This window comes from Balaenoptera acutorostrata, chromosome 20 (assembly GCF_949987535.1).
Source record: "Balaenoptera acutorostrata chromosome 20, mBalAcu1.1, whole genome shotgun sequence".
In the NCBI taxonomy this organism is placed as follows: domain Eukaryota; kingdom Metazoa; phylum Chordata; class Mammalia; order Artiodactyla; family Balaenopteridae; genus Balaenoptera; species Balaenoptera acutorostrata.
The window spans coordinates 48,096,475-48,121,839 of NC_080083.1; the positions used below are offsets into that span (position 1 = coordinate 48,096,475).

The window sequence follows — 25,365 nt, forward strand, 5'->3', positions numbered from 1 at the left end:
TTTGCTTTATGTATTACTAAGTGATTCTCTTCATTTCTTCTGATACTTTTTGCTCTAAATGCAATCAATATATCTGATATTTAGTATATCCAAACCACTGTATGGTGTAAATACTTCCATTTTTATACTATCAACTTTTCATTATTTTGTTTTCAGTGTATCTGACAAATATCATATAGTTGAAATTTTTTTCTTTATTCAGTCTAAAATCTTTTTTAGGGAATTCCCTGGCAGTCCAGTGGTTAGGACTTGGCACTTTTACTGCTGGGGCCCGGGTTCGATTGCTGGTTGGGGAACTAAGATCCTGCAAGCTGCACGGCACGGCCAAAAAAAAAAAAATCTTTTTTAAACTTCAGTATTTATCCTATTTACATTTAATAAACTTATCATTATATTGGTTTTAAATATACCAGCTTCTAATTATTTTCTGTTTATCTTGCCTGTTCTATGTTACTTTTTCTTTCATTCCTTGTTTTCATTTGGATTAAAAAAAATTATTTCATATTTTTCTCCTCCACTAGTATGTAGGTCCTATGTGGTGTTTCTCTTAGAAGTTACCACAGGTATCTTTTTTTTTTTTTTTTTTAAAGGATTTTCTTATTTATTTATTTATTTATTTATTTATTTTTGGCTGTGTTGGGTCTTCGGTTCGTGCGAGGGCTTTCTCCAGTTGCGGCAAGCGGGGGCCACTCTTCATCGCGGTGCGGGGACCGCTCTTCATCGCGGTGCGCGGGCCTTTCTCTATCGCGGCCCCTCCCGTCACAGGGCACAGGCTCCAGACGCGCAGGCTCAGCAATTGTGGCTCACGGGCCCAGCTGCTCCGTGGCATGTGGGATCTTCCCAGACCAGGGCTCGAACCCGTGTCCCCTGCATTAGCAGGCAGATTCTCAACCACTGCGCCACCAGGGAAGCCCACCACAGGTATCTTTAATATGCCAAAGTTTGATGTTAATAGTATCTTTGCCCTCCTCACAAATATATGATAACCTTGATTCCATTTATGTGCTACTGCTTTGGTGGTGGTGGTGTAGGTTTATATATTGCCATTTTTTTTAGTCTCATAAAACATCATTATTATGCTGTCAGTATTCATTTAGATTTATCTATATACTTACCTCTTTCTTTGTACTTCTTCCCATTTTACATATTACACCTTCCACTCTAGGGTCACTTCCTTCTGCCTTCAGTGGTCCTTTAGTATTCTTTTAGTACAGTGTTTATCTGCTGGGGGTTAACTCTCTAGGTTTTTGTTTGCTGAGATAACTTTCTTTTGCCCTTATTCTTGAAAGATGTTTATGCTTGTATATTTCTAGATTGGCATTTTTTATCTTTTCACACAATTGAGTATATCATTACTATCATCTGGTTCCCATTGTTACTACTGAGAAAACACTTTTCATTTACTTGTTATTTCTTTGAAAGTATCTGCTCTGCTTCCCCCCATCCCCAGCTGCTTTTAACATTTTTATATGTGGTGTTCTGCAGTTTTACTGTGATGCATCCTTTTATTTTATTTTTTAATTCGTTGGGCTTCTGGTATTTGTGGGTTGGTGTCTTGTACCATTTCTGAATAATTATTTGCCATTGTCTTCAGATATTATCTTGGCCCTGTTTCTTTTTCCTCCACCTATAAAATTTCAATTAACCGTATGTTAGACTGTCTCACTTTATCACCATGCCCCTTAACTTCTTTTTTCTATTTTCTTTTGGTCTCTGTATGCTCCATTCTGGATAGTTCTTGCCTTTCAGTTCCCAAATTCTCTGTTTTGGTTTATCTAATTTGCCCCATTGAATTCTTAGTTTTTGTTATTTTATGTTCCCTGCAGATATATTCAAACTTGTCTTTTATTTTTTTAATCTAGTAGACATAGTTGTTTTATAACCTGTCTGTTAATTCTTGTATTTGAAGTTTTTTTGAATCTGTTTCTGCTGTCTCTTCTTTTTCCTAGTTGTTGCTCAGGGCTTTATTTCTTTTATGCTTTTGGTTTTTTGTCTTTGTGCTGCTCATTGTTCTTGAAAAATTATTTGTGAAATTTCTTTGAGATCAAGAATAAGATATGTTCCTCCAGGGAGAATTTTTATTTGCTTCTTTCAAGTGCTTAGAGATTCTACCCATCTCTACAAACTACTGAATTCATGGCTTGCATTTTGTCTGTTTGGTTTGCTTATTTTGTTTCTTTCTTTCAACCACCCAGGCATTATTGATTCGGATTATGTTAACATTTCTCAGGGGAGCCTCCACCTGCTGCATGGCCAAGGCAACTTCATTGCAGCTCCCTGAGGGCAGAGGAAATATTTCTTCTGGCTTACATTTTCCCTGAGGCTGTAATAACCCTTTGGAAGTGTAGCTTAAAGTGGGAAGGGTTTCATAATGAACCCCCTACTATGGGTGGGCTTTGGCCTGTGACTCTCCAGTTGGCAACATGGTGCCCTGGAAATGGAAATTCAAGATCTGCAGGTACTCTTAGGGCAAATGTGACTTTGTTTCCCTTAGGTTTTGCCATGACAGACCCCTGCTATTTTATCAACTTTTCATTGCTTTTAATATCTTTTTTTTATATTTTGTCTTGTCTTTACAGTTGTTTTCTAAGGGGAGGTTGGTACAAACATCCCAGCCTGCGATATTTCCAGAGATACTTAAAGATCTTTCAGCCCTTGGCAAATATTTATTGAATGTATAACAGAATGGTTTGTTTTAATATTGCAGCTTCAATGATACAGTCTCCCAAGTAGTGAGAATATTGTGAATGAGTATTACAGGTATTCTGGAGCCTGAATTTAAACCGTTTTATTGGTTAGGGCAGGAGTGTTATTTTTAAGGTGGTAGATTCTACTCATAGATTTTTTAAAAAATAAATTTTTTGTCAGGATCATTTTGATTAGTCTATTTTACTTTTATTTTCTAAAATGAAAGTGTTAAATAGTTTTCCCTGATAAAGGGATACATGCTGATTATGAAAGTCCAACCGTTGAGAAGTGGTAAAATATAAAGTCCTTTCCACAATAACTATTATTAAAGAGTTTAGTGGGCATATATGTGTATACATGTGTATTCATGTAGTAGATTTCCTCATTTTCATTGTATTTATTTAATCAATAGCCTTAAACATTTTGTGTTCTGTAAGTAATGCTGTAATGAATGTCCTTGTATATACATCTGTACTTACGCATTTTTTTCCTTTGGATATATTTCCAATGTATAGCTACCAAATCAAAGAATGTGCTCACTTTAAAATGTCATCACATGAATGATAAAGAAGATGTGGTGTGTGTGTATACACTCACACACACACACACACACAGACACAATGGAATATTACTCAGCCATAAAAAGAATGAAATATTGCCATTTGCAGCAACATGGATGGACCTAGAGTTTATCATACTAAGTGAAGTAAGCCAGACGGAGAAAGACAAATATCATATGATATCGCTTATATGTGGAATCTAAAAAAAAAAATGTTACAAATGAACTTATTTACAAAACAGAAATAGACCCACAGACATAGAAAACAAACTTATGGTTACAAAAGGGGAAAGGGTGGGTGGATAAATTAGGGGTTTGGGATTAACATACAACACACTACTGTATATAAAATAGATAACCAACAAGGACCTACTGTATAGGACAGGGAACTGTACTCAATATTTTGTAATAACCTAAAAGGGAATCTGAGAAAGAATATATATATATATATATATATATATATATATATATATATATATATATTCAGTTATATATATATATAACTGAATCATTTTGCTGTACACCTGAAACTAACACAACATTGTAAATCAACTGTGTGTCAATTTAAAATAAAATAAATGTCACCACATAATTGCTAGCAGGCTATCAGCAGTTTGAGAGCCCCAATTTCTGCCTACCCTTCTAATAGTGAATTTTATCATTATAATTTTTGCCAGTGAGAAAATACCTTGTTTTAACTTGCATTTCTTCATCAGTGATATTAAACATCTTTCCATATGATTAATGGCCTTTTGGATTTCTCTTTTAATGCTTATTCAGTTCCTTTGCCTATTTATTTATTAGTGTATTGTCTTACTGATGGGTAGGAGCATGTTATTTATTAAGATTGTTAACTCATTGTCATTTATATTGTAAATATTTTTTGCCTGTTTGTAATTTATTTTTTAACTTTGTTTATGTTGACTTTTACCATTCAGAAGTCAAAAAATTTGAAGTAGTCAAATTTATCAGTGTTTTTCCTTCATGACTTACTGGTTTTGTCTTATTCTTAGATGTTTCTATATGGTTTGTATTTTTACTGTCATGTTTAAAAAGTCCTTCACCACTAGAAAGTCATAAAAGCATTTGTTTATATTTTCTTATAAATTTTATGTATGCTATAAGGAAACAATCTACTTTTCCTTTTTTCTAATATCTACACACATATCCTATCATCTTTGTAATAAATTCCCACTAATTAAAAATGCACTATAATCACAAATTATACATCCATTTTATATGGGTCCGTTTCTGAATTTTCTGTGCCACTGATCAATCTGTCTGTTCCTGTACCAGTGTTATGCTCATTTGGTTAATGTTGCTTTGCAGTAAGTTTTAATAGCTGGTCAGGTTCCCTGATACCCTTTATCAAAAATTATGTGGCTAATTTTGATTATTTTTCCAAGTGGACCTCAAAATTAACTCGTGAAAATCCACAAAACAATCCCGCAAAAGAGCAAGAGAGAAGCTAGATGATCTCTATACTACCACAACACCTTCTCTTACAAAAACAGAAGCAAAAATACACAAAAAGCCCTAAGTATTGGCTTTTAGAGAAATTTGACATGTGTAAAATTTTAACTCAGGAGCATGGTATTGCCGTTTAATTTAGGTCATCTTTTATATTTGTCAGTGAAGCTGTGGGGGTTTTTTTAATGTGTAATCTGCATATTTCTTAAGTTTCCTTTTAAGTATTTCACAGATATTTTGAATCTGCTTTTTCTTCTATTACTGCTTGTTCAGATTATAATCAGTTGTGATATGTGGGAAAGCTATTGATTTTTGTGTATTTATTTTATATTTGGCCATCTTACTGAACCCTTATTTGTTGTTTTTCAGTTGATTGGTTTCCTTTGTGAATAGTTATATCATCCAAAAGTGACACTTTTTAATGTTTAATATTTTCTAATATTCATACCTCATATTGTTTTCCTTATCACTTTGGCTAAAAATTCTATGATAATGATGAATGATTATATTAGTGTATTAACCCCTGTCTAGTTCCCAATTTTAATGAAAGTGCCTCGAGTATAGCACCATTAATTATATTTATGTTTATTTCTGAAAAAATACTCTTTGTTGTGTTAAACATGGATACTTCTAGTTTTTGTGGGTTTTTTTAAAGCATTGCCCAACAATGTGCCAATCTTGTTTGGTGTCTAAAGGAAAGAATTTTGATTCTCTGCCCACCCCCACCCCCTACATTAATGTAATGAATTACATCAGTAGAGAGAATACTGAACCATCCTTACGTTCCTGGAATAAACCGTACATAATTGTGGTATATTGTTCTTTTGTTTGTATTTATTTTATATTTTTGCATATAGGTATAGTAGGGTGAGAATAGAATAGAGTGAAATGAGTTCTACCTGTAGAGTAGGGGACAAATGCCTTAACCTTTATTAATCTAGAGGAGAGAAATAGCATTTCCTTTGTAGAATTGAGGGTATTATGAAGTTGTTTGTTGAACTCTACAAAGTATCCTGCAAATTCAGAGTTATGTAAATATAGAACCATTAAAATGTAATTTTATGGCATTTGAGTAAGATACTAACTCAGGTTTTTAGATAGGTCATGATCCAGTGATAATGTTATTACGCTTTCCTTATTTGTTTGCAGAGCTGTTTTTTTAAAAAAATCCTTCTTATATCTGATAACCGTGTTTTAATCTGTTGCATGTTTTGGCAGTATCAGATTTTCTTTCTCATGTAATTTGTGTGTTTTCTTTAATGTTTTCCAGCGGCGAGTAGAACAGCCCCTCTATGGTTTAGATGGCAGCGCTGCAAAGGAGGTGTCAGAGGAGCAGTCTGCCCTGCCAACCCTGATGTCAGTGATGCTGGCAAAACCTCGGCTCGACACAGAGCAGCTGGCCCAGAGGGGAGCTGGCCTCTGCTTCACTTTTGTTTCAGTGAGTACTAAGGCTAAGTTTATGCAGATCCTTGTTTTCCTGGAGCGCCGAGATGAAGTTTGAGAAATTATTTTGGTAGACAGATGATGATTTCTAACTCTGTGTTACTTCTGAAGGTATGTGTTTGTACTCAGTCCCGCTTGGTTCAAGGGGCTGAGAGAGACTGCTCTGTCAAAGTCTGAGTGTACCATGGGAAGGAAAACACAATCTTAGGTTGACAAAGAAGAAAAGAAAATAATTGTAATAATGAAATCAAATTCCATTAGAATTAAAAATAAAATCTCCAAACTCCAGCCATCAGTTAAAGTAATATTCAAGTTAATAAAATCTTAGCGTGGGGACAGGCATGCTTACCAGTCATTTCCCCCTGGTGGTACTTGGGCAACCTACATGCTTGCCTTCTCACTTCTTCAGAGTGTTAGCACAGTTACTTTTTCCAAGAAGATTTGGCTACCTGCCTGCTCCTTTCCGCTTGCTTCTTTCTTCTTCCTTGAAGAACAAGAATTTGATTATTATAAATGTTTAACCCCCATTTTTTATTTGCCAAATTATAATGCAGTTTGGCTTAAAAGTTGTTGCTTTTCTTGGCTTCTTTGCCCTACCAAGTACCTGTTTGTTGCCAAGGATGGTATAAAGCAAGAGAAAGCTCCATTGCCCTATTCCTCCATTTATAGGGGCATCATTTAGAGCTGACGTCACCATTGATCAAAATTTCTTTCCCTCTTACCGGTTCATTTTCTCCAGTAATAATCTGTTTCCTCTTTATTTGCTCTGTGGATTCTGAGCAAATAAATTTCTAATCTCTGGGATTAACCCACATGTGATTGTATTAAGAAAGGCCATGGAATGGTGGGTGTCTTAGGGAAAGGAGATAAAAATAATAACATAATTAGATAGGGATCATTGTGTATTATTTGGATCTATTCCTTCCTCCCTCCCTCCCTCCCTCCCTCCCTCCCTCCCTCCCTCCCTTCCTCCCTTCCTCCCTTCCTTCCTGCCTTCCTTCCTCCCTCAGCTTAAAACAGCACCCATTTATTACCTCACAGTTCTGTAAGTTTGGGGGTAATTTGTTGCAGAGCAATAGAGGACTAATACACATGGCTTTATCCTTAATGCCTGTGTTTCCTCACATTCTACATCTAATCCATCAGAAAATATACTTATATCCAGAATCTGACCATCTCTTACCGTCTCCACTGCCACCACAATGGCCCACCATCTCTCTACTTTGGACTACTTTCTGGTAGTTATTACTGCTTTCCCTCAAGAAAAAGGTAATAGCTTTTTAAAAATGTACAATTTTTTTTGTTGTTGTTTAACATCAAAAGAATGGAGAAACTTCTTGTGTGAAGACAGTATAATTTTGTGCTTCAGTGGCAAAGGAGACACAACGTAAAATGGGAGAATTGACCAGTATAATATTTTGAGTGGGCCTGACAGTAGTATGGAATAGTTTGTATGAGAATGCAGTAGTGTTGTTTTAGAGAATGTTTGTCTCTCTATGTATGTATATATTTCATCGTGTGACAGGCACATAGTCACATACACAGGATTTTGATTAGCAAGAACTCGTTCCCCTGATGCGAGCCTTCCGTCAGAGGTATGGGCATGCAGGCTGGGGGCGGGTACACGTGAAGGACAACCACCTGCTCAGTCCTGTCACCTAGTACTCAGGCTGTCAGAGGAGTTGCACATGCTACAGCCAGATTGCTGTCATGTGGAAGAGAGATGACAGAGGAGTAAGAAAATAATCATGTCTGAAGAAGGAACATGGAAACAGTATAAAAACCAAAGGCCTAGAAGCTTTGGTATAGTTCTGTTTCTCTCTCTCTTTTTTCTTTTTTTTTAAAATAAGTATATTTATTTATTTTTGGCTGCATTAGGTCTTTCTTGCTCCATGCGGGGCTTTCTCTGGTTGCGGAGAGCAGGGGCTACTCTTTGTTGTGGTGCGTGGGCTTCTCATTGTGGTGGCTTCTCTTGTTGCAGAGCACGGGCTCTAGGTGCGCAGGCTTTAGTAGTTGTACCACGCAGGCTCAGTAGTTGTGGCTCGCGGGCTCTAAAGCGCAGGCTCAGTAGTTGTGACGCATGGGCTTAGTTGCTCTGCAGCATGTAGGATCTTCTTGGACCAGGGCTCTAATTCATGTCCCCCGCATTGGCAGGCAGATTCTTAACCACTGCGCCACCAGGGAAGTCCAGTTCTGTTTCTCTTTGCTTCTCTGCAGTTCCAGCCGGGATGTAAACTTAGTGATATAAAAAAGGAAAAAAGCAAAAGAGTTAACATTAATATATAACAAATGTTAATTAATAGATAGAGACAAGCAGTTTCCTTTAAAAAAAAAAAAGGCAAAGACTGTGAACAGGCAGTCTTACAGGAGGAAGAAAAGACAAATGACTAATAACAAGAAAAAATGCTTAACTGCAGCCATAGAGAAATACAAGATAAAATAACTCTTTTGAATTATCAAGTTGACAAGGATTAATAAATTTGATAATTCCTAGTGCAGGTAATAGTTTAGATACACATGCAGTTTTATACTGACTATAAATTGGTACAGTCATTTGGACAAATTGGTAATGTATCTCAGTGTTAAGTTTACATATCCTTGGGTCCAGAAATTCCATTCCCATAAAACTACACAAAGATGTTTATTGTATTGTTTATAAATTGCAAAAATCTGGAAGCAGTGTCCCTCCACAGTGTTTCAGACGAACTTAGAACAAGGATACCTGTGACCTCCATGTTGCTAAATCCAGCAATCAGTTCTCAGAACTTATTGAGTATAATTCATTAGCCACAGTTGATCAGTCCCTTCTTCTCCAAGCACATGGTCTTCTCTTGGCTTCTACTCTTTTGGTTCTTCCTCATTTCCAGGATCTCCAAACACTGGAGTGCCCCAGGGCTCAGTCTTCAGACCTCTTGTCTACCTTCATTCTGTAATGAGAATCTCATTTAGTTTCTTTGTTTCAGTTATCACCTATATGCAGAGGACTTCCAAATTTGTATCTCCTGCCCAGAGCCATGCCCTGAATTCTGGACCTATGTAGTCAGTTGCGTTTTTATGTCTAATAGGCATATCAGATTTAACATGACTGAAACTGAATTCTTCATCTTGTTCCCCCACTCCAGACCCCCATTTCTTCCACATCTCAGTAATTGTCAACTCTCTTCTTCTAATAGTTTAAAAATCTTGGAGTCATTCTAGTCTTATCTCTTTATTTTATACCCCAATTCCAAATCCATCAGCAAGTCTTACTGATTTTACCTTCAAAATATGTTCAGAATCCTGCCACTTCCACCCCCCTTAATGACTACCACTCAAATCTAATCTCCCACTGAGATTATGGTGGCAGCCTCCTAACTGGACTCTTTGCTTGTGCCTTTGTTCTCAACAGAGCAGAGTGATCCCATTGAAACATAAGTCCAGTCATGCCACTGCCCTGCTCACAAGTGTTTAAAATGGCACATAACGCTTTGTATGGCCTCTTTCCCACCACTTTTTTTTTTTTTTTTAGACAGAGTATCTTTTATTCTGAATTACACAAAATCAAAACTCCAAACAAGTACTGCTTGTACGATCCACTGACATATTTTCACATGATATATAATTTACTTTAAATCTGAGTTAGCTCAAATTTGTCAGTATAATATTATGTTTCATCTTTCCTAAGACTGAATGATTACAACCGCATTAATACTCGAGAGGATTCTGATGTCTGATAATCCCTGCATATTGGACAGCATTCAATTAAAATATCAGTGTAGCTTTCATTCATCAAAGAAAATATTTTATTCAGGTTACCAAGACAAATTTGAGGAGTTACCTTGGGCTTGAATTGAAGAAAAAGGCCAAGTTAAAAAATGGAAACAAAGTTTCCATTTGGTGGAAGCTGAAATCAATGTATACATTCTAATCAAAGACCTGTCCCATGTGGCATTTTTCAAGTTTTTAAGGGTCTACCAGGCCAAACCCTTCGCTGCCTTGATAGCTTTTGCTTTGCTTTTTCCTTTCTTTTTCTCTCGCTTTGCTTTCAGCCTTTTTCTTTGCCTCTGGTTCATCCGTACGGGGTACTGCCCATGCTGGTCTAGAAGAGTCTTTTTGTTTCTCTTAATATCAGTCTCCATTTTCATGTCATCTGTTTCATCTTTCACCACACATTGCGTTTTCTCTTGACAATGTTTGGGTTCCACCACAGTTGCTGTCTCTTGAACGTCTTTCATTAAAACATCACCATCTACTTTAAGAATACTTTTAAGTCTGCTGAGCTCCTTTGGGGCATTCTTTTTTCTCTTTTCAGCACGCATCTTCCTTTTCCACTTACTCCGTAAACTTTTAGCCATATTTTACCTGGAAAGCTGAGGACACCCAGAAACTCAGACACCGCACGCTGCTCACGCCGACCGCTTTCCCACCACTTTGACATCTGTTACTACTATCTCCCTTCCTCACCAAGTTCCATCCACACTGCCTACGTTTCTGCCTCAAATAATACCTGACATGCTCTCACCTCAGAGCCTTTGCGCTTGCTGTTGCCTTTGCCTTAACATTCTTCCTCTAGATATCAGCATGCCTTGCTCCCTCCGTTCTCTCTGGTCTCTGCTTAAATTTACAGCCTATCAGAGAGGCTGCACTGTATAAAATAGCACCACTTCCTGCCCACCCCACACATTGTGTTGCTCCTGTGCCCTATTTTTTCTTCTTGGTCTTACCACCAACTGACCTGCTATAATTTACTTCTTTGTCTCACTCCCCACTCCCACACTACCTCCCCTCCACTGGATTGTAAGCTCCATCAGGTCAGGGACTTTGCGTTGTTCACTTCTGTATCTCCAGTGCTGGAACTGGATCTGCTCTCATAGACACTCAGTGTAATTATATGTTATATGAATTAATGAGAGCATCTTTCATATAAGGACTAGTAAAATATAATACATATATACAGTGGAATGCTCTACAGTTGATCAAAGAAGTGAGATAGATATATATGTGCTAACAATGTAAGATCTATAGATAGATATTGATAAATAAAAATAGGGGGCAGCATATTATGAGTTTGAGCCTTTAAATGTTTAAAATCGTTACATAATTTTATATATTTCAACATAGGAAATTAATTTTTAAAATTATAAGCATATAATTTTCTAAATTGTAAAAATAGTACATGCACATGGCCCACAAAAAATTGAAGTGATGGAGAAGAGTAAAATTCTTTCCTTTGTGTTCCTCAGACAGACAACCACTCTTAAGAGTTTGTGTTTTAGATTTTTCTACTGAATACCATTTTAACGTCAAATTATCTCTTGTGTAATCAACTTTATTTTTTTTTGAATATTTATTTATATTTTTTGGCTGCGTCGGGTCTTAGGTGTGGCACGTGGGATCTTTCGTTGTGGCGCGTGTGCTTGTGGGATCTTAGTTCCCCGACCAGGGATCAAACCCGCGTCCCCTGCATTGGAAGGCAGATTCTTTTTTTTTTTTAACATCTTTATTGGAGTACAGTTGCTTTACAATGGTGTGTTAGTTTCTGCTTTATGACAAAGTGAATCAGCTATACATATACATTTATCCCCATATACCCTCCCTCTTGCATCTCCCTCCCACCCCCACATCCCACCACTCTAGGTGGTCACAAAGCACCGAGCTGATCTCCCTGTGCTATGTGGCTGCTTCTCAGTAGCTATCTGTTTTACATTTGATAGTGTATATATGTCCATGCCACTCTCTCACTTCGTCCCAGCTTACCCTTCCCCCTCCTGTGTCCTCAAGTTCATTCTCTATGTCTGCGTCTTTATTCCTGTCCTGCTCCTAGGTTCATCAGAACCTTTTTTTTTTTTTTTAGATTCCATATATATGTGGTAACATACGGTATTTGTTTTTCTCTTTCTGACTTACTTCACTCTGTATGACAGACCCTAGGTCCATCCACCTCGCTACAAATAACTCAATTTCGTTTCTTTTTATGGCTGAGTAATATTCCATTGTATATATGTGCAACATCTTCTTTATCCATTCATCCTATGATGGACACTTAGGTTGCTTCCATGTCCTGACTATTGTAAATAGAGCTGCAATGAACATTGTGGTATATGACTCTTTTTGAATTACGGTTTTCTCAAGGTATATGCCCAGTAGTGGGATTGCTGGGTTGTATGGTAGTTCTATTTTTAGTTTTTTAAGGAACCTCCATACTGTTCTCCATAGTAGCTGTATCAATTTACATTCCCACCAACAGTGCAAGAGGGTTCCCTTTTCTTCACGCCCTCTCCAGCATTTATTGTTTGTAGATTTTTTGATGATGGCCATTCTGACTGGTGTGAGGTGATACCTCATTGTAGTTTTTTTTTTTTTTTCAAGTGGTGATTTTCATCCTTTCTTTTCACCCTCTTATGGCAAGTATTAGTTGAAAAGCAAAAAACAAATTTTGAAAATTTCTTGGTATTCTTTTTTTTTTTTAATCAGTCATCAATTTTATACACATCAGTGTATACATGTCAATCCCAATCGCCCAATTCAGCACACCACCATCCCCACCCCTCCGCAGTTTTCCCCCCTTGGTGTCCACACGTTTGTTCTCTACATCTGTGTCTCAACTTCTGCCCTGCAACCCAGTTCATCTGTACCATTTTTCTAGGTTCCACATACATGCGTTAATATACGATATTTGTTTTTCTCTTTCTGACTTACTTTACTCTGTATGACAGTCTCTAGATCCATCCACGTCTCAACAAATGACTCAATTTCGTTCCTTTTTATGGCTGAGTAATATTCCATTGTATATGTGTACCACATCTTCTTTATCCATTCGTCTGTCGATGGGCATTTAGGTTGCTTCCATGACCTGGCTATTGTAAATAGTGCTGCAATGAACATTGGGGTGCATGTGTGTTTTTGAATTACTGTTTTCTCTGGGTATATGCCCAGTAGTGGGATTGCTGGGTCATATGGTAATTCTATTTTTAGTTTTTTAAGGAACCTCCATACTGTTCTCCATAGTGGTTGTATCAATTTACATTCCCCCCAGTAGTGCAAGAGGGTTCCTTTTTCTCCACACCCTCTCCAGAATTTTTTTTTTTAACTTTCTTAACATCTTTATTGGAGTATAATTGCTCTGCAGTGGTGTGTTAGTTTCTGCTTTATAACAAAGTTCCAGCATTTGTTGTTTGTAGATTTTCTGATGATGCCCATTCTAACTGGTGTGAGGTGATACCTCATTGTAGTTTTGATTTGCATTTCTCTAATGATTAGCGATGTTGAGCATCCTTTCATGTGTTTGTTGGCAATCTGTATATCTTTGGAGGAATGTCTATTTAGGTCTTCTGGGAAGGCAGATTCTTAACCCCTGGACCACCAGGGAAGTCCCTCTGGTGTAATCAACTTTAAACAAGGTCTGTTTACTCCCCATTATAAGAGATGAGTTTAACATACTATCACCCAGCTTCCTTTTTCATCTTTCACTTTTTTAGTTATTGTTACATTGTGTGTGGTATTTTGTTTGTTATTTTAACTATAATTGAGTTGTTTCTGCTTTATAAATTATTCTAAAACTTGAAAACACTTAAGGAGCACCTACAATATTATGGTTGTTTCATTATTGGGCACTGTAAAACCAAATGATTTTATTGGATTCACTGAGAAGAAGAAGACAGTCCTAGTCATTGAATTAGTTTTGGTTGAATGAGACAGTTTAGTTGTCAAGGTCTAACTGATCTTTTTTTTTTTTTTTAAATACATGATCTGTTATTTCCTTGAAAGCTACATCTTTTAACATTATACAAGATATTCTTAAAACCCTTAATTTTAAAAAATGTAGTTTGTAGATTGTTTTGGCTGTGGGATCCCTTGCATTTCCATATGAATTTTAGGATCAGCTTTTCAATTTCTGTAAACAGACCAGATGGAATTTATAGCAATTGTGCTGACTCTGTAGGTTAATTTGGGGAGCATTGCCTTCACAAAAATATTGTCTTCCAATCCATGAATATGAGATATCTTTCCATTTATTTAGGTATCTTTCATTTCTTTTTAATAAGGTTTGGAGTTTTTGGTGTGTAGATTTTGCCCTTGTTTTCTTTTTATTTCAAATTATTGAAAGAATATATTTATTTCTAAGAATTTATTCTTTTTCATGCTTTTGCAAATGTTTTTCAGAGGCAGCCTCTTTCAGGATTGAAAAAGTTCCCTTCTGTTCTGCGTTTGTTGAGTTTATCATGAAAGGGTGTTGGATGCTTTTTCTACATCTATTGAGATGATCAGATGGTATCTTTTTGTTCTTGAGGTCCATCCACTATTTGCCTTTTCCTCCATTAATGTTGCTTGTCATATCGTAGGCTTTTTCAGTCTTAAAACTTACCTTTTAACCTCAGAGAAACTTTGTTTTACTGTTCTTTGATTATATCTTTCCCTCTGTTCTTTTCCTCCTAAAAGCCTGTTAGATAGTTTTGGAGCCTCTTGCTGTTCATGTTTCTTAACTTTTCTTTCCTGCTCTGTTTGACTTTCTGTTTTATCTTCTGGGAGATTTTCTTGACATTGTTTTCCAGATATTCTGTGTTCAACTGTGTCCATTTTGTTACTTAGCTCATCTATTCAGTTTTTAAAATTTTGGTAATCTTATTTTATCAAGTTTATTTTTCATGTTCTTTGCTGCTTTTTCATTTCTATAGATATAGTATGCTTTTGATCCTCTCTGAACATACTTTATTTTTAAAGTTATTTTTATTGAATTTTCTGTTTTCTTTTGGATCAGGTTTTGTTTTTTCATGTTGGATCTTCCCTTTTGTGCTGTTTGTTTTCTTGAAAATGTATATATAGCTTTAGTTGAATGCAGTACTATTAGGGTGATTAGCATAGGTTGTTGGCATGGATTTTTCCCTTCAGTGGCATAGTACTGCTTCGCAAATAGCCCACCATTCCGGGGGTTGGGGGGCGGTGACTGTTATCCCTGTGTAAGCATCTCGCAAACTCTAGGCAGAAAGACCAGCTCCTTTACAAACATGGAAATAAGGAGGGCATTGTTTTGATAGGTAACTATTTCACTCTTATTGGTGTATTCCATTTCTTCCTCCATTGTGTCAGTTGTGGAGGGCAGGGGTACTGTACTTATAGCAGGAGCCCTCCCCTGGACCCACTTATTTTCCATTTTTAAATATTTACATGTTTGTTTTTTATTTAAGAGACCAGTTCTTGTGCTTTACCCTTGGGTCAGAAGCAGTAGTATCCAGGACCCTCATTATGCAAGGAAGAGATCAAGAGAGGACCCTATTGGACAGTATAGGTTTTATTTATGTATTTATTTATTTACAAATAAATAAATAGGTTATTTATTTGTTTATTTATTTATGGTTGCATTGGGTCTTCGTTGCTGCGCGCGGGGGCTACTCTTTGTTGTGGTGTGCAGGCTTCTCATTGCGGTGGCTTCTCTTGTTGCGGAGCACGGGCTCGAGGTGCGCAGGCTTCAGTAGCTGTGGCTCGTGGGCTCTAGAGCGTAGGCTTTAGTAGTTGTGGCGCACGGGCTTGGTTGCTCCATGGCATGTAGGATCTTCCTGGACCAGGACTCGACCCCGTGTCTCCTTCATTGGCAGGCAGATTCTTTTTTTTTTTTTTTTTTTTTTAATTTTATTTATTTATTTTTATTTATGGCTGTGTTGGATGTTCGTTTCTGTGCGAGGGCTTTCTCTAGTTGCGGCAAGTGGGGGCCACTCTTCATCGCGGTACGCGGGCCTCTCACTATCGCGACCTCTCTTGTTGCAGAGCACAGGCTTCAGACGCGCAGGCTCAGCAACTGTGGCTCACGGGCCCAGTTGCTCTGCGGCACGTGGGATCTTCCCAGACCAGGGCTTGAACCCGTGTCCCCTGCATTGGCAGGCAGATTCTCAACCACTGCGCCACCAGGGAAGCCCGGCAGGCAGATTCTTAACCGCTGCACTACCAGGGAAGCCCCATATAGGTTTTAAATGTCTGATAATTGTCCCATGGGTCGCTCCTGGTTTTTTTAAAGGTAAATCTCATTGTGAGGCTTTGGAGGAGCTCTCTTGAAAAGACCCAGCCTGTTTTACTGCTGATGTTTTCAGCTGTGAATTTCTTTATTTCACTTTCTCTATCAGTCTGATACCAACTGCTTTTGAATGTTTCTTAAAATTTAAAGTTTTAAAAAATTTCTGATTCTCAACTCTCCCTTGTTTCTTAGTGCTATTATGATTTTATTTTTTAAAAATCTCTGAATATCAGTAGGACTTTGGGAGATCCAGCCTGTAATCATGAATTAGAAGCTAATATTACTTTTATAATAGGAACAAAGAATATGGAAGTCTGGGGAGAATGTTTTGCAAAGTAGGGGTTGGACTAAATTTACAACTACAGTGGCCCGCTTAGCAAGGCCATCGACTTCTGTTCTCATTTCTCGAGGACATGATTCCGTAATTGTGGACTTGTTGGGAGACTGTAAGCGCTCTTTGTTTTCCAGTGTTGCACTTCTAGTGTTTAACACAGGACCAGGCACAGAGGTTCATAATTAATATCTAATGAATGATCAGAATTAGAGCATTTTTTTCTACCATGGATTCACTTGTCACAGTAGGTCCTTATATTTTTGTAGTTCTTTTACCTTTTGAAAGTATTATTTTCATTTTCATGAGGATTTGCTACCTCCTGACTTCTGTCCCACTTCCTCAGTTAACTTTCTACATTTTTACTTCTTATCATGGGGCTATTTATATGTACATTTTTACAGAGAGCTTTAATTTGGAAACATCCCCTTGAATCACATTCTAGCAATCTTGGTTTGCTGAAAGAAAACTTAGAAATGAGCACATGTTAAAAAAGCATTTTAACAAAGCCCATATACCAAAATCTAGAAGTTCATAGAAGGGCCTTTTTAGCCGGTCATGTGATTCTTATTGGCTTTTATTATAAAAGCTGCTCCAACAGTCATGTTTGTTTAGGGACATATTTTAAAAGGAGAGGGTTGTAAGAGCAACCTAATGATAACTGAAGGAGATAATGCTTGTATCATAGTGCAGTGTAATATGTGAGTTTATTTATTTTTTTATAAATTTATTTTATTAATTTATTATTTTTGGTTGCGATGGGTCCTCGTTGCTGCGCACGGGCTTTCTCTAATTGCGGCGAGCGGGGGCTACTCTTCGTTGCAGTGCGCGGGATTCTCATTGAGGTCGCTTCTCTTGTTGTGGAGCATGGGCTCTAGAGCGCAGGCTCAGTAGTTGTGGCGCACAGGCTTAGTTGCTCCGGGGCATGTGGGATCTTCCCGAACCAGGGCTTGAACCCGTGTCCCCTGCACTGGCAGGTGGATTCTTAACCACTGCGCCACCAGGGAAACCCAATATGTGAGTTTTATAATGATGGCCCTTAATCAGTAAGACAAGGTTAGATTTGCCACATTGTAGAAAGAGTGGGGAATATTTTCAGTTATTTAGACTCTCCTAGACCTGGCTCTAATCGCTGCTCTGACTTACAGGCTGTGCGCATTGTTTAACCTCTTTGAGACTGACCTCTCATTTTTTACTTCTTTGATCCCCACATCATTCTTCTCTCTTCCCCTAAGGTTCTTGTATGGAATGTGAGAACCTGAAATGACCCCATCATCTCCTTTCTTTGATTGCTTATTTCCTTCAAATCTTAACCCTGATATTACTTTCTCAAGGAATTCATCCCCAACTCATTAAGTTAGGTTATGTACCCTGTTGTGTACTCCTTTTTTTTTTATTTTTTATTTATTTTTATTTTTATTTTTATTTTTATTTTTTTATATATATATTTTTTGGCTGTGTTGGGTCTTCGTTTCTGTGCGAGGGCTTTCTCTAGTTGTGGCAAGCGGGAGCCACTCTTCATCGCGGTGCGTGGGCCTCTCACTATCGTGGCCTCTCTTGTTGCGGAGCACAGGCTCCAGACGCGCAGGCTCAGCAGTTGTGGCTCACGGGCCCAGTTGCTCCGTGGCATGTGGGATCTTCCCAGACCAGGGCTCGAACCCGTGTCCCCTGCATTGGCAGGCAGATTCTCAACCACTGCGCCACCAGGGAAGCCCCCCTGTTGTGTACTCTTATAGCACGTATCCTAATTGCAATTTTGCATTTATTATATGATTGTTTATTTAACAATTTCTTTCAACAGGTATTTATCGGGTACTTAATACATCTTCTCTTGGATTGTAAGTGTTATAAGGCAGAGTAATGACTGGGTCTGTGGGTTTTGTTTCTGTTTTTCTTGGCCACTGTGTCCCTAGCACCTAACACAGTGCTTAGACGTAGGGTGTTCTCAGTGAGTACTTGTTGAATGAATAAATAAAAATGGAGATGATAATACTGCCTACCTTACAAGGCTGTTGTGAGCCCTCAGTGTAATTATGTGTATGAAGTGCTTAGCTTGCTTGTGGCCTGCTCACAACAGTACCTGTAACTGTTGACGTGAGGTAGTCAGTGTACTGTGGTCATAGAGATCGGTTATTATGGATGCAGATAGCCCTCTATTCTTGTTCCCCCACTAACTAGCTTTGTGACCGCACGTAGGTGCTTAATATCTCGGATTTGCATTTTCTTTATGTATAAGTGGAAATAATAACTACCTTATAGGGTTTTGTAAGGACTGTGTGTGATCATGGTGATAATTGCTCAATAGGTGGTGGTTATACATTGTTTTAATGTTCATGAATAAGAAAATAATTAAAGGAATATATAGGAAGTTTCAAAAAATTTACATATGTGGAAACACTGTATTCTCTGATGAGATGATAATACTGTATTGCCATTAGCCCATAATCCCCAGAATATCCAATATTTTCTAATTATGTCTATGGTGGGTTGTACTGTGTTGGGTGCAATTTTGTTTTTAAAAGGACTTTCTGAAGTACAGGTCTTCCTTGACTTACGATGGGAATTAGGTCCTGATAAATACATCATAAGTTGAAAATATCATTCGTAAGTCAAAATGTGTTTAATACACCAAACCTACCGAACATACTGTAGCTTAACCTTGCTTACCTTAAATGTGCTCAGAACACTTACATTAGCCTACAGTTGGGCAAAGTCACCCAACACAAAGCCTGTTTTATAATACAGTGTTGAATCTCATGTAATTTATTGAATACTGTAGTGAAAGCAAAACCCAATATGATTGTCTGGTACAGAATGGTTGTAAGTGTGTTGGGTTGTTTACCCTCATGATTGTGTGGCTGACTGGGAGCTGTGGCTCGCTGCCGCTGCCTAGCATCATGAAAGAGTATTGTGCCATATGTTGCTAACCCAGGGAAAGATCAAAATTCAAAATTTGAAATACCATTTCTGCTGCATGTGTATTGCTTTCACACCATCTTAAAGTTGAAAAATCGTTAAGTGGAACCATTGTTAAGTCAGGGACCATCTGTATAATGATTGCATATTCTTGAACAGTTGAATTATATTAAGTCCTAAACCTTATAAATTTGAAAATGCCTTAGAATGCCCCATCGTTTATGTGTAAAAGTCACAGTAAGCAAGTGACAGTGTTGGAAATCAACCGGGATTTTTTGGACCACTGCATGTTCATGGATAATGTTTGAGGATTTAGGATGCTATTCTGAATAGTAGTTCACAGTCCTTTCTGCCTGGAGTCACAAGCATCCCCTGTGCTTTGGATGCTTCACCAGCCTTTCCTGCAAAAGCATATTAAAATACAGTTGACCCTTGGACAACATGGCTTTGGACTGATTGCTCAGGTCCACTTATATGTGGATTGTTTTTCAACAAATCCATTCTACAGTACTACACCATCTGAGATTGGCTGAATCTGCAGATGCAGAACCATGGGTACGGAGGGCCACCTGTAAAGTTAGATACGTGGATTTTCACTGCACTGCGGGCAGCGGGGTGGGTGGGGTGGTCGGCACCCTTAACCCATGCATTGTTCAGGTATCAACTGTACAAGTGAAAAGGGCATTTACATATTTGATAATTTACATATTAAAAAAATTCATTTATAAGCATTTGATACTTTTAACTATTTACAGTAACGTAGTCTAAGCTACCATGTCTAGCCCTTAGTTTTCATTTGAATTGTTTATACTTTCATCTTGGCTACATGGCCCTGACTTTTGACTTTCATCAGCAAGTGTTTGTTTTATATAGAGTTAATCATTTGCATTCATACAAATGTTTGTGGAGAAAGATGCAAAACTTTCTTGTGATTGGTGATGGACCTTTATTACAGGCTCAGCAAAACAGTCCCTCATCTACGGGATCTGGCAACACAGAGCATTCCTGCAGCTCCCAAAAACAGATCTCCATCCAGCACAGACAGACCCAGGTAGGTCAGTGATTGTTAAACAGAAGAGGAAAAGAAGGGTCTAGGAATAAATACTAATAACTACATATAAAATCTAGGTCCTCCCTTTGTTGTCCCTTTATTTCTCTGACTTCACCTCATTATTTGTGTGCGTCGTATTCAGAACTTGCATTATGAATATTTAGAGTCTTTTGGAAGGTGCTTTTAATTTAACTTTTTGAGGTGTTTGTTTACCTTTCTGGTGTATTGCAGCAGAAATGATTATACTGCAGCATGATGTTAAGGAAAAGACCTCTAGGCCTAGATTCAAACTCTAGCTCTGCAACTTATACCTTATCGTTTTGGGCCTTAGTTTTCTTCAGTTCAAATCATCTATAAAACTGTGGTTGATTATCATTATCTTAGTGTATACAAAACGCTTGTTGGGACAATGCTTATGGTAGGCTTCAGTGACTCTTAATTCCCTACTTTGTGAAAGTACTTAATTTATTCCTTGTACATACTCATTTAGCAAGACCTAGCTAAACTTCTTTTTTTAGAAATTTTTATTGAAGTATAGTTGATTTTACAATATTGTGTTAATTTCAGGTGTACAGCAGAGTGATTCGGTTATACATATATATGTATATGTCTATATTCTTTTTTTCCAATTCTTTTCCATTATAGTTTATTACAAGATATTGAATATAGTTCCCTATGCTATACAGTAAATTCTTGTTTTAAACTTCTTTAACATGTGGCACACCAACATAATTTCTCCTTAAACAGTCTTCAGAAACTCCTTAATTTAGGGAATGTTGTGAACGTTCAAAGATAATATCTGAAAAGGATAGTGGATATATCTTCCATTTTGTGGTATTGAGCTAGCCAAATATTATACCTGGTTTTCTTGAAGCCCGTTGACACTGTGTTGCCTTCAAGACAGGATGCTTGGCAATCTAGGAGAATTTCTTAAGATGCAAGAGCTAAACAACCCTCAGGAGCAGATTTTCAATTTTATTTGAATTAAGCTTTTGAATAGTTGAACAGACTTAGATAGTTGCATGTTCATCTCTCCCTTCTGGTTACTCTTTGTTTCCACTAGGTGGCATGTTTGTCGTTTAGAGATTTGGGTCCTGTCTCTGATGGCCTTTTCTATTCAAAGTTAGTTTCATTTCTAGAGTAGTATGTTTCTGTACTGTTCAGTGCACAGCAGTTTGAAAATTTATATATTTGATTCCAGAGCTAATATATTTTTGAAGGGCAGGTGTAGCAGAACATAATGCTTAAAGAATGGGATGAGGAAAGCAGATTTAAATTCTTGAGCCATGCGATTCCAGGCTAGTTGTGTTGTCAAGTGCTTTTTTTTTTCAGAAAAGTAATGAGAAAAATGTGATGACATGTAGTATTTTGAGACTAATCCTAAATTTGTTTTCTCTTTATAGTCTGACCTCACAATAGAAAAAATATCTGCACTAGAAAACAGTAAGAATTCTGACTTAGAGAAGAAGGAAGGAAGAATAGATGATTTGTTAAGAGTAAGTATTAAAATGTCGTAAGAGATTTTATAACAAGCACTAATTGATTTTATATATATTTTAATTATGTACATATCATAGAGATAATTACCATAGCCAAATAATAAAGTTAAAAAGTAAACATTTGGATATTTTCCTTTAATCTGAGGGAATCTGAGTAGGGAACGAGGATCAAACCTATATTCTAAACGCTGTCTTTAAACTGGACATCTCAATTATAGAATTTTAATATTTAAATATATACTAGAGGAATATATGTGTGGAGTATTGTATTTCATTGGGAACTGTGAGAATAGGTATAAAATGTTTTCCCATTTCAGGAAAATTGTTTTTTTTAATGTCCTTGAATTTTAAAAACTATTTCACAAGTACTTTTCAGCCCTGGTTTTGCATTTTGTATCTTTTATAACCTATTCATGTAAAGTGTTTTGTGCTTATAAGAGAAACTTCAAAAATAATTAATGTGGAATTAAAAATATACCTCTAGAAAATACACAGTGGTTTTTTTAAATTTTAATTTTATTGGAGTATAGTTGATTTTCAGTGTTGTGTTAGTTTCAGGTGTATAGCAAAGTAATTCAGTTATACATATACATATATTCATTCTTTTTTAGATTGTTTTCTCATATAGGTTATCACAGAATACTGAGTAGAGTTCCCTGTGCTATACAGTAATACCATGATATTTTTTGAAATACATATATATTTTTTTAATAAATTTGTTTATTTTATTTATTTATTTTTGGCTGTGTTGGGTCTTCGTTGCTGCGCGTGGGCTTTCTCTAGTTGCGGTGAGCGGGGGCTACTCTTCATTGCAGTGCGTGGGCTTCTCATTGCAGTGGCTTCTCTCGTTGTAGAGCACGGGCTCTAGGTGCATGGGCTTCAGTAGTTGTGGCACGCAGGCTCAGTAGTTGTGACTCACGGGCTCTAGAGCACAGGCTCAGGAGTTGTGGTGCACGGGCTTAGTTGCTCCGTGGCATGTGGGATCTTCCCGGACCAGGGCTCTAACTCATGTCCCCTGCATTGGCAGGCGGATTCTCAACCACTGCGCCACCAGGGAAGCCCTTGAAATAATTTTTTAATATACAGTTTGGCATATTGACTGACCCATTCTTTACAAAATTTTTTTAAGGTTTATTGTTTTCTTATTGTAAAAGCAATACGTGCTCTTTATAATAAATTTAGAGAATAGTAAAAAAAATATGACACCCATAATTCCATTACTGAGGTAAAACATTTGGTACATTTACTTCAGTAATTTTTTGAGCTATTTGTTGCATATATATAAATTTTAAAAATTTATTTATTTATTTATTTTTATTTTTTGGCCATGCCACACGGCATGTGGGATCTTAGTTCCCTGACCGGGGATTGAACCTGTGCCCCCTGCAGTGGAAGCACGGAGTCTTGATCACCAGACTGCCAGGGAAGTCCCTGTAGCATATATAAATGCATCTATACATAAATACTACCAATTTATAAATAAAGTTGGCTAACATTTTAATCTTCTCCAGTGTTTTTATTGTTCTCAAGCTGATGTTCCCTTTCCTATTCAGAAATATTTTTCCTTAGGCCTGTTTCTTTCGTTTGTTTGCTTTTCTCCATCTTTCAATGAGGAGAGCCATGTTTGGACTCAGTATCTATTTTCCATCTTTCATTGTTAGCGTCCATACTTGCTTGGGGTTGCTCTTATTCCTGTTTTTGTACACTTGGGTGCTCGTTGAATTACCAAGATTTATAATTAGATACTGTGGGTTTAAAAAATTCCTAACCTAGTTGCAGTATTGGCAGGTTTTTGTCCAGGGTAGCTCTGCTGGACTGAAAAAGGATCATGGGCTTGTCTTCTTCCTTCATCACCTGACTTTCTTAAGATTGAGAAGATGAAGTGAAAAACTGATCCTAACTTAGGACTCTTTTTTGGGGGGTTTAAAAAAAATGTCTGGTTTAATTTTCCAGGAAGTGGTATGTTCTCTTTACTCACCGCTACCCTCTTTCTACTGCCTTGTTTTCTGAAGGTTGTAGTCTTTCTTTGGGTATAGAGCAGTGCCAGTGGAATGGATATGTCAAAAAAGAAGATACAAAAGGACAGCTGCCACTTTTTCAAGTTGATGAGAGCTTGTGTTTCTGATTTGGAGGGACAGGGGGAATGACCACTGCTCTTTATATCTCCTTTCAGGCAGGCATGGACCATTCATTGAGCTTTTCCATTTTAGTTAGATGTTTGGGTAAGGCTGCATCAGGAGCTGCTAGCCAGGTGCTATTTTAAACCTGAACACAAAATCATTAGTGTTAGAAACGACAGAAATTGAGTTCTTAAAAGTTTAAATAAGCTGCCAGAGATTGATTGATGCCATAAATTTGATTACAGATTTCAATGCTCACCTTCCAAAAGTAGATTGAATTTCATATAAACATTACATGATCTTTGTTTTTGTTGTTTTTAATGTTTATTTATTTATTTATTTATTTATCTGGCTGCACCGGGTCTTAGCTGTGGCACACTGTATGTGGGATCTTTATTGTGGCATGTGGACTCTTAGTTGCAGCATGCGGGCTCTTAGTTGCAGCATGTGGGCTCTTAGTTGCGGCATGCATGCGGGATCTAGTTCCCTGACCAGGGATCGAACCCGGGGCCCCCCGCATTGGGAGTGCAGGGTCCCAACCACTGGATCACCAGGGAAGTCCCAACATTACATGATCTTTGGCTTGTAGATTTTTAAGTATGAATTAGTCACATTTACCCAAATTTACTTGTACTTAGCCTTTGGTAACGTGGTCCATAGAACTCTAGGGCTCTGTTAGAAGAACTAATAAGAAGAAATTATGTTTATGAGGAGAGTAGAAATTTGGAGATGGAAGCTGTTGTACAGTGGTCACTTTAAAATGAAGCTGAAAAGTCTCAAAAATTGAGTGTGCTATAGTATCTTCCATTTGTGCTTTTTACTGTTTCAGAAACACTTATATCATTTGATTGGGAAATGCTGTATTTTTTTCATAATTCAAGCAAGTTATTATAAAGTATCATTTATTTGCCAAAAGAGTAGATATCTTTTGTTTAACACAAGAATAAATTTAGGAGTTGCAAGTCAAAGTTGACCTTGGGTTAGTGGTTCTTCCCTTCTCTGTTATTGTAGGAGGCTTGAATTTTTCAAAGTATTTAGCCCTTCTGACCACAGCTAAAGTAACTGTGTATTTACATTCTGGTGTTCTTGAACCAAGATGCTGTATTCAACTTCTTTGTTAGTTCTGTCTTAGACGGGCATGGGTGTGCCTGGCTTCTCTGGTAAGGAACATTTATATAAATCCATGTCTCTTCTTCTTTGGAAACAAGAACAGAAAAACAAACAATTGAACATAAAGAACATTATATAGTTTTTTTTTTTTAAATTCTGTAATTTTTTGGTAGTGCTTAATCACCCTTTGGAA

The 25,365-nt window shown here is 37.3% G+C and overlaps 2 protein-coding genes across 4 annotated transcripts in view; one reads left to right on the forward strand and one right to left on the reverse strand.

Moving 5' to 3' along the window:
• The window catches only part of TLK2 (tousled like kinase 2), a 107,485-nt gene that overhangs the window by 40,060 nt on the left and 42,060 nt on the right, over positions 1-25,365 (forward strand). For all 3 annotated transcript variants that reach the window (XM_057536135.1, XM_057536136.1, XM_057536134.1), the window contains 3 exons: positions 5,988-6,155; positions 20,348-20,443; positions 21,847-21,939. In XM_057536135.1, coding sequence (XP_057392118.1) covers positions 5,988-6,155; positions 20,348-20,443; positions 21,847-21,939 — 357 coding nt within the window. The remainder of the gene's footprint in view (positions 1-5,987; positions 6,156-20,347; positions 20,444-21,846; positions 21,940-25,365) is intronic.
• On the reverse strand, positions 9,885-10,551 carry LOC103003852 (protein LLP homolog). The gene has a single exon (XM_057536137.1). The coding sequence runs from the start codon at positions 10,492-10,494 to the stop codon at positions 10,111-10,113; it is 384 nt and encodes a 127-aa protein (XP_057392120.1). The 5' UTR covers positions 10,495-10,551; the 3' UTR covers positions 9,885-10,110.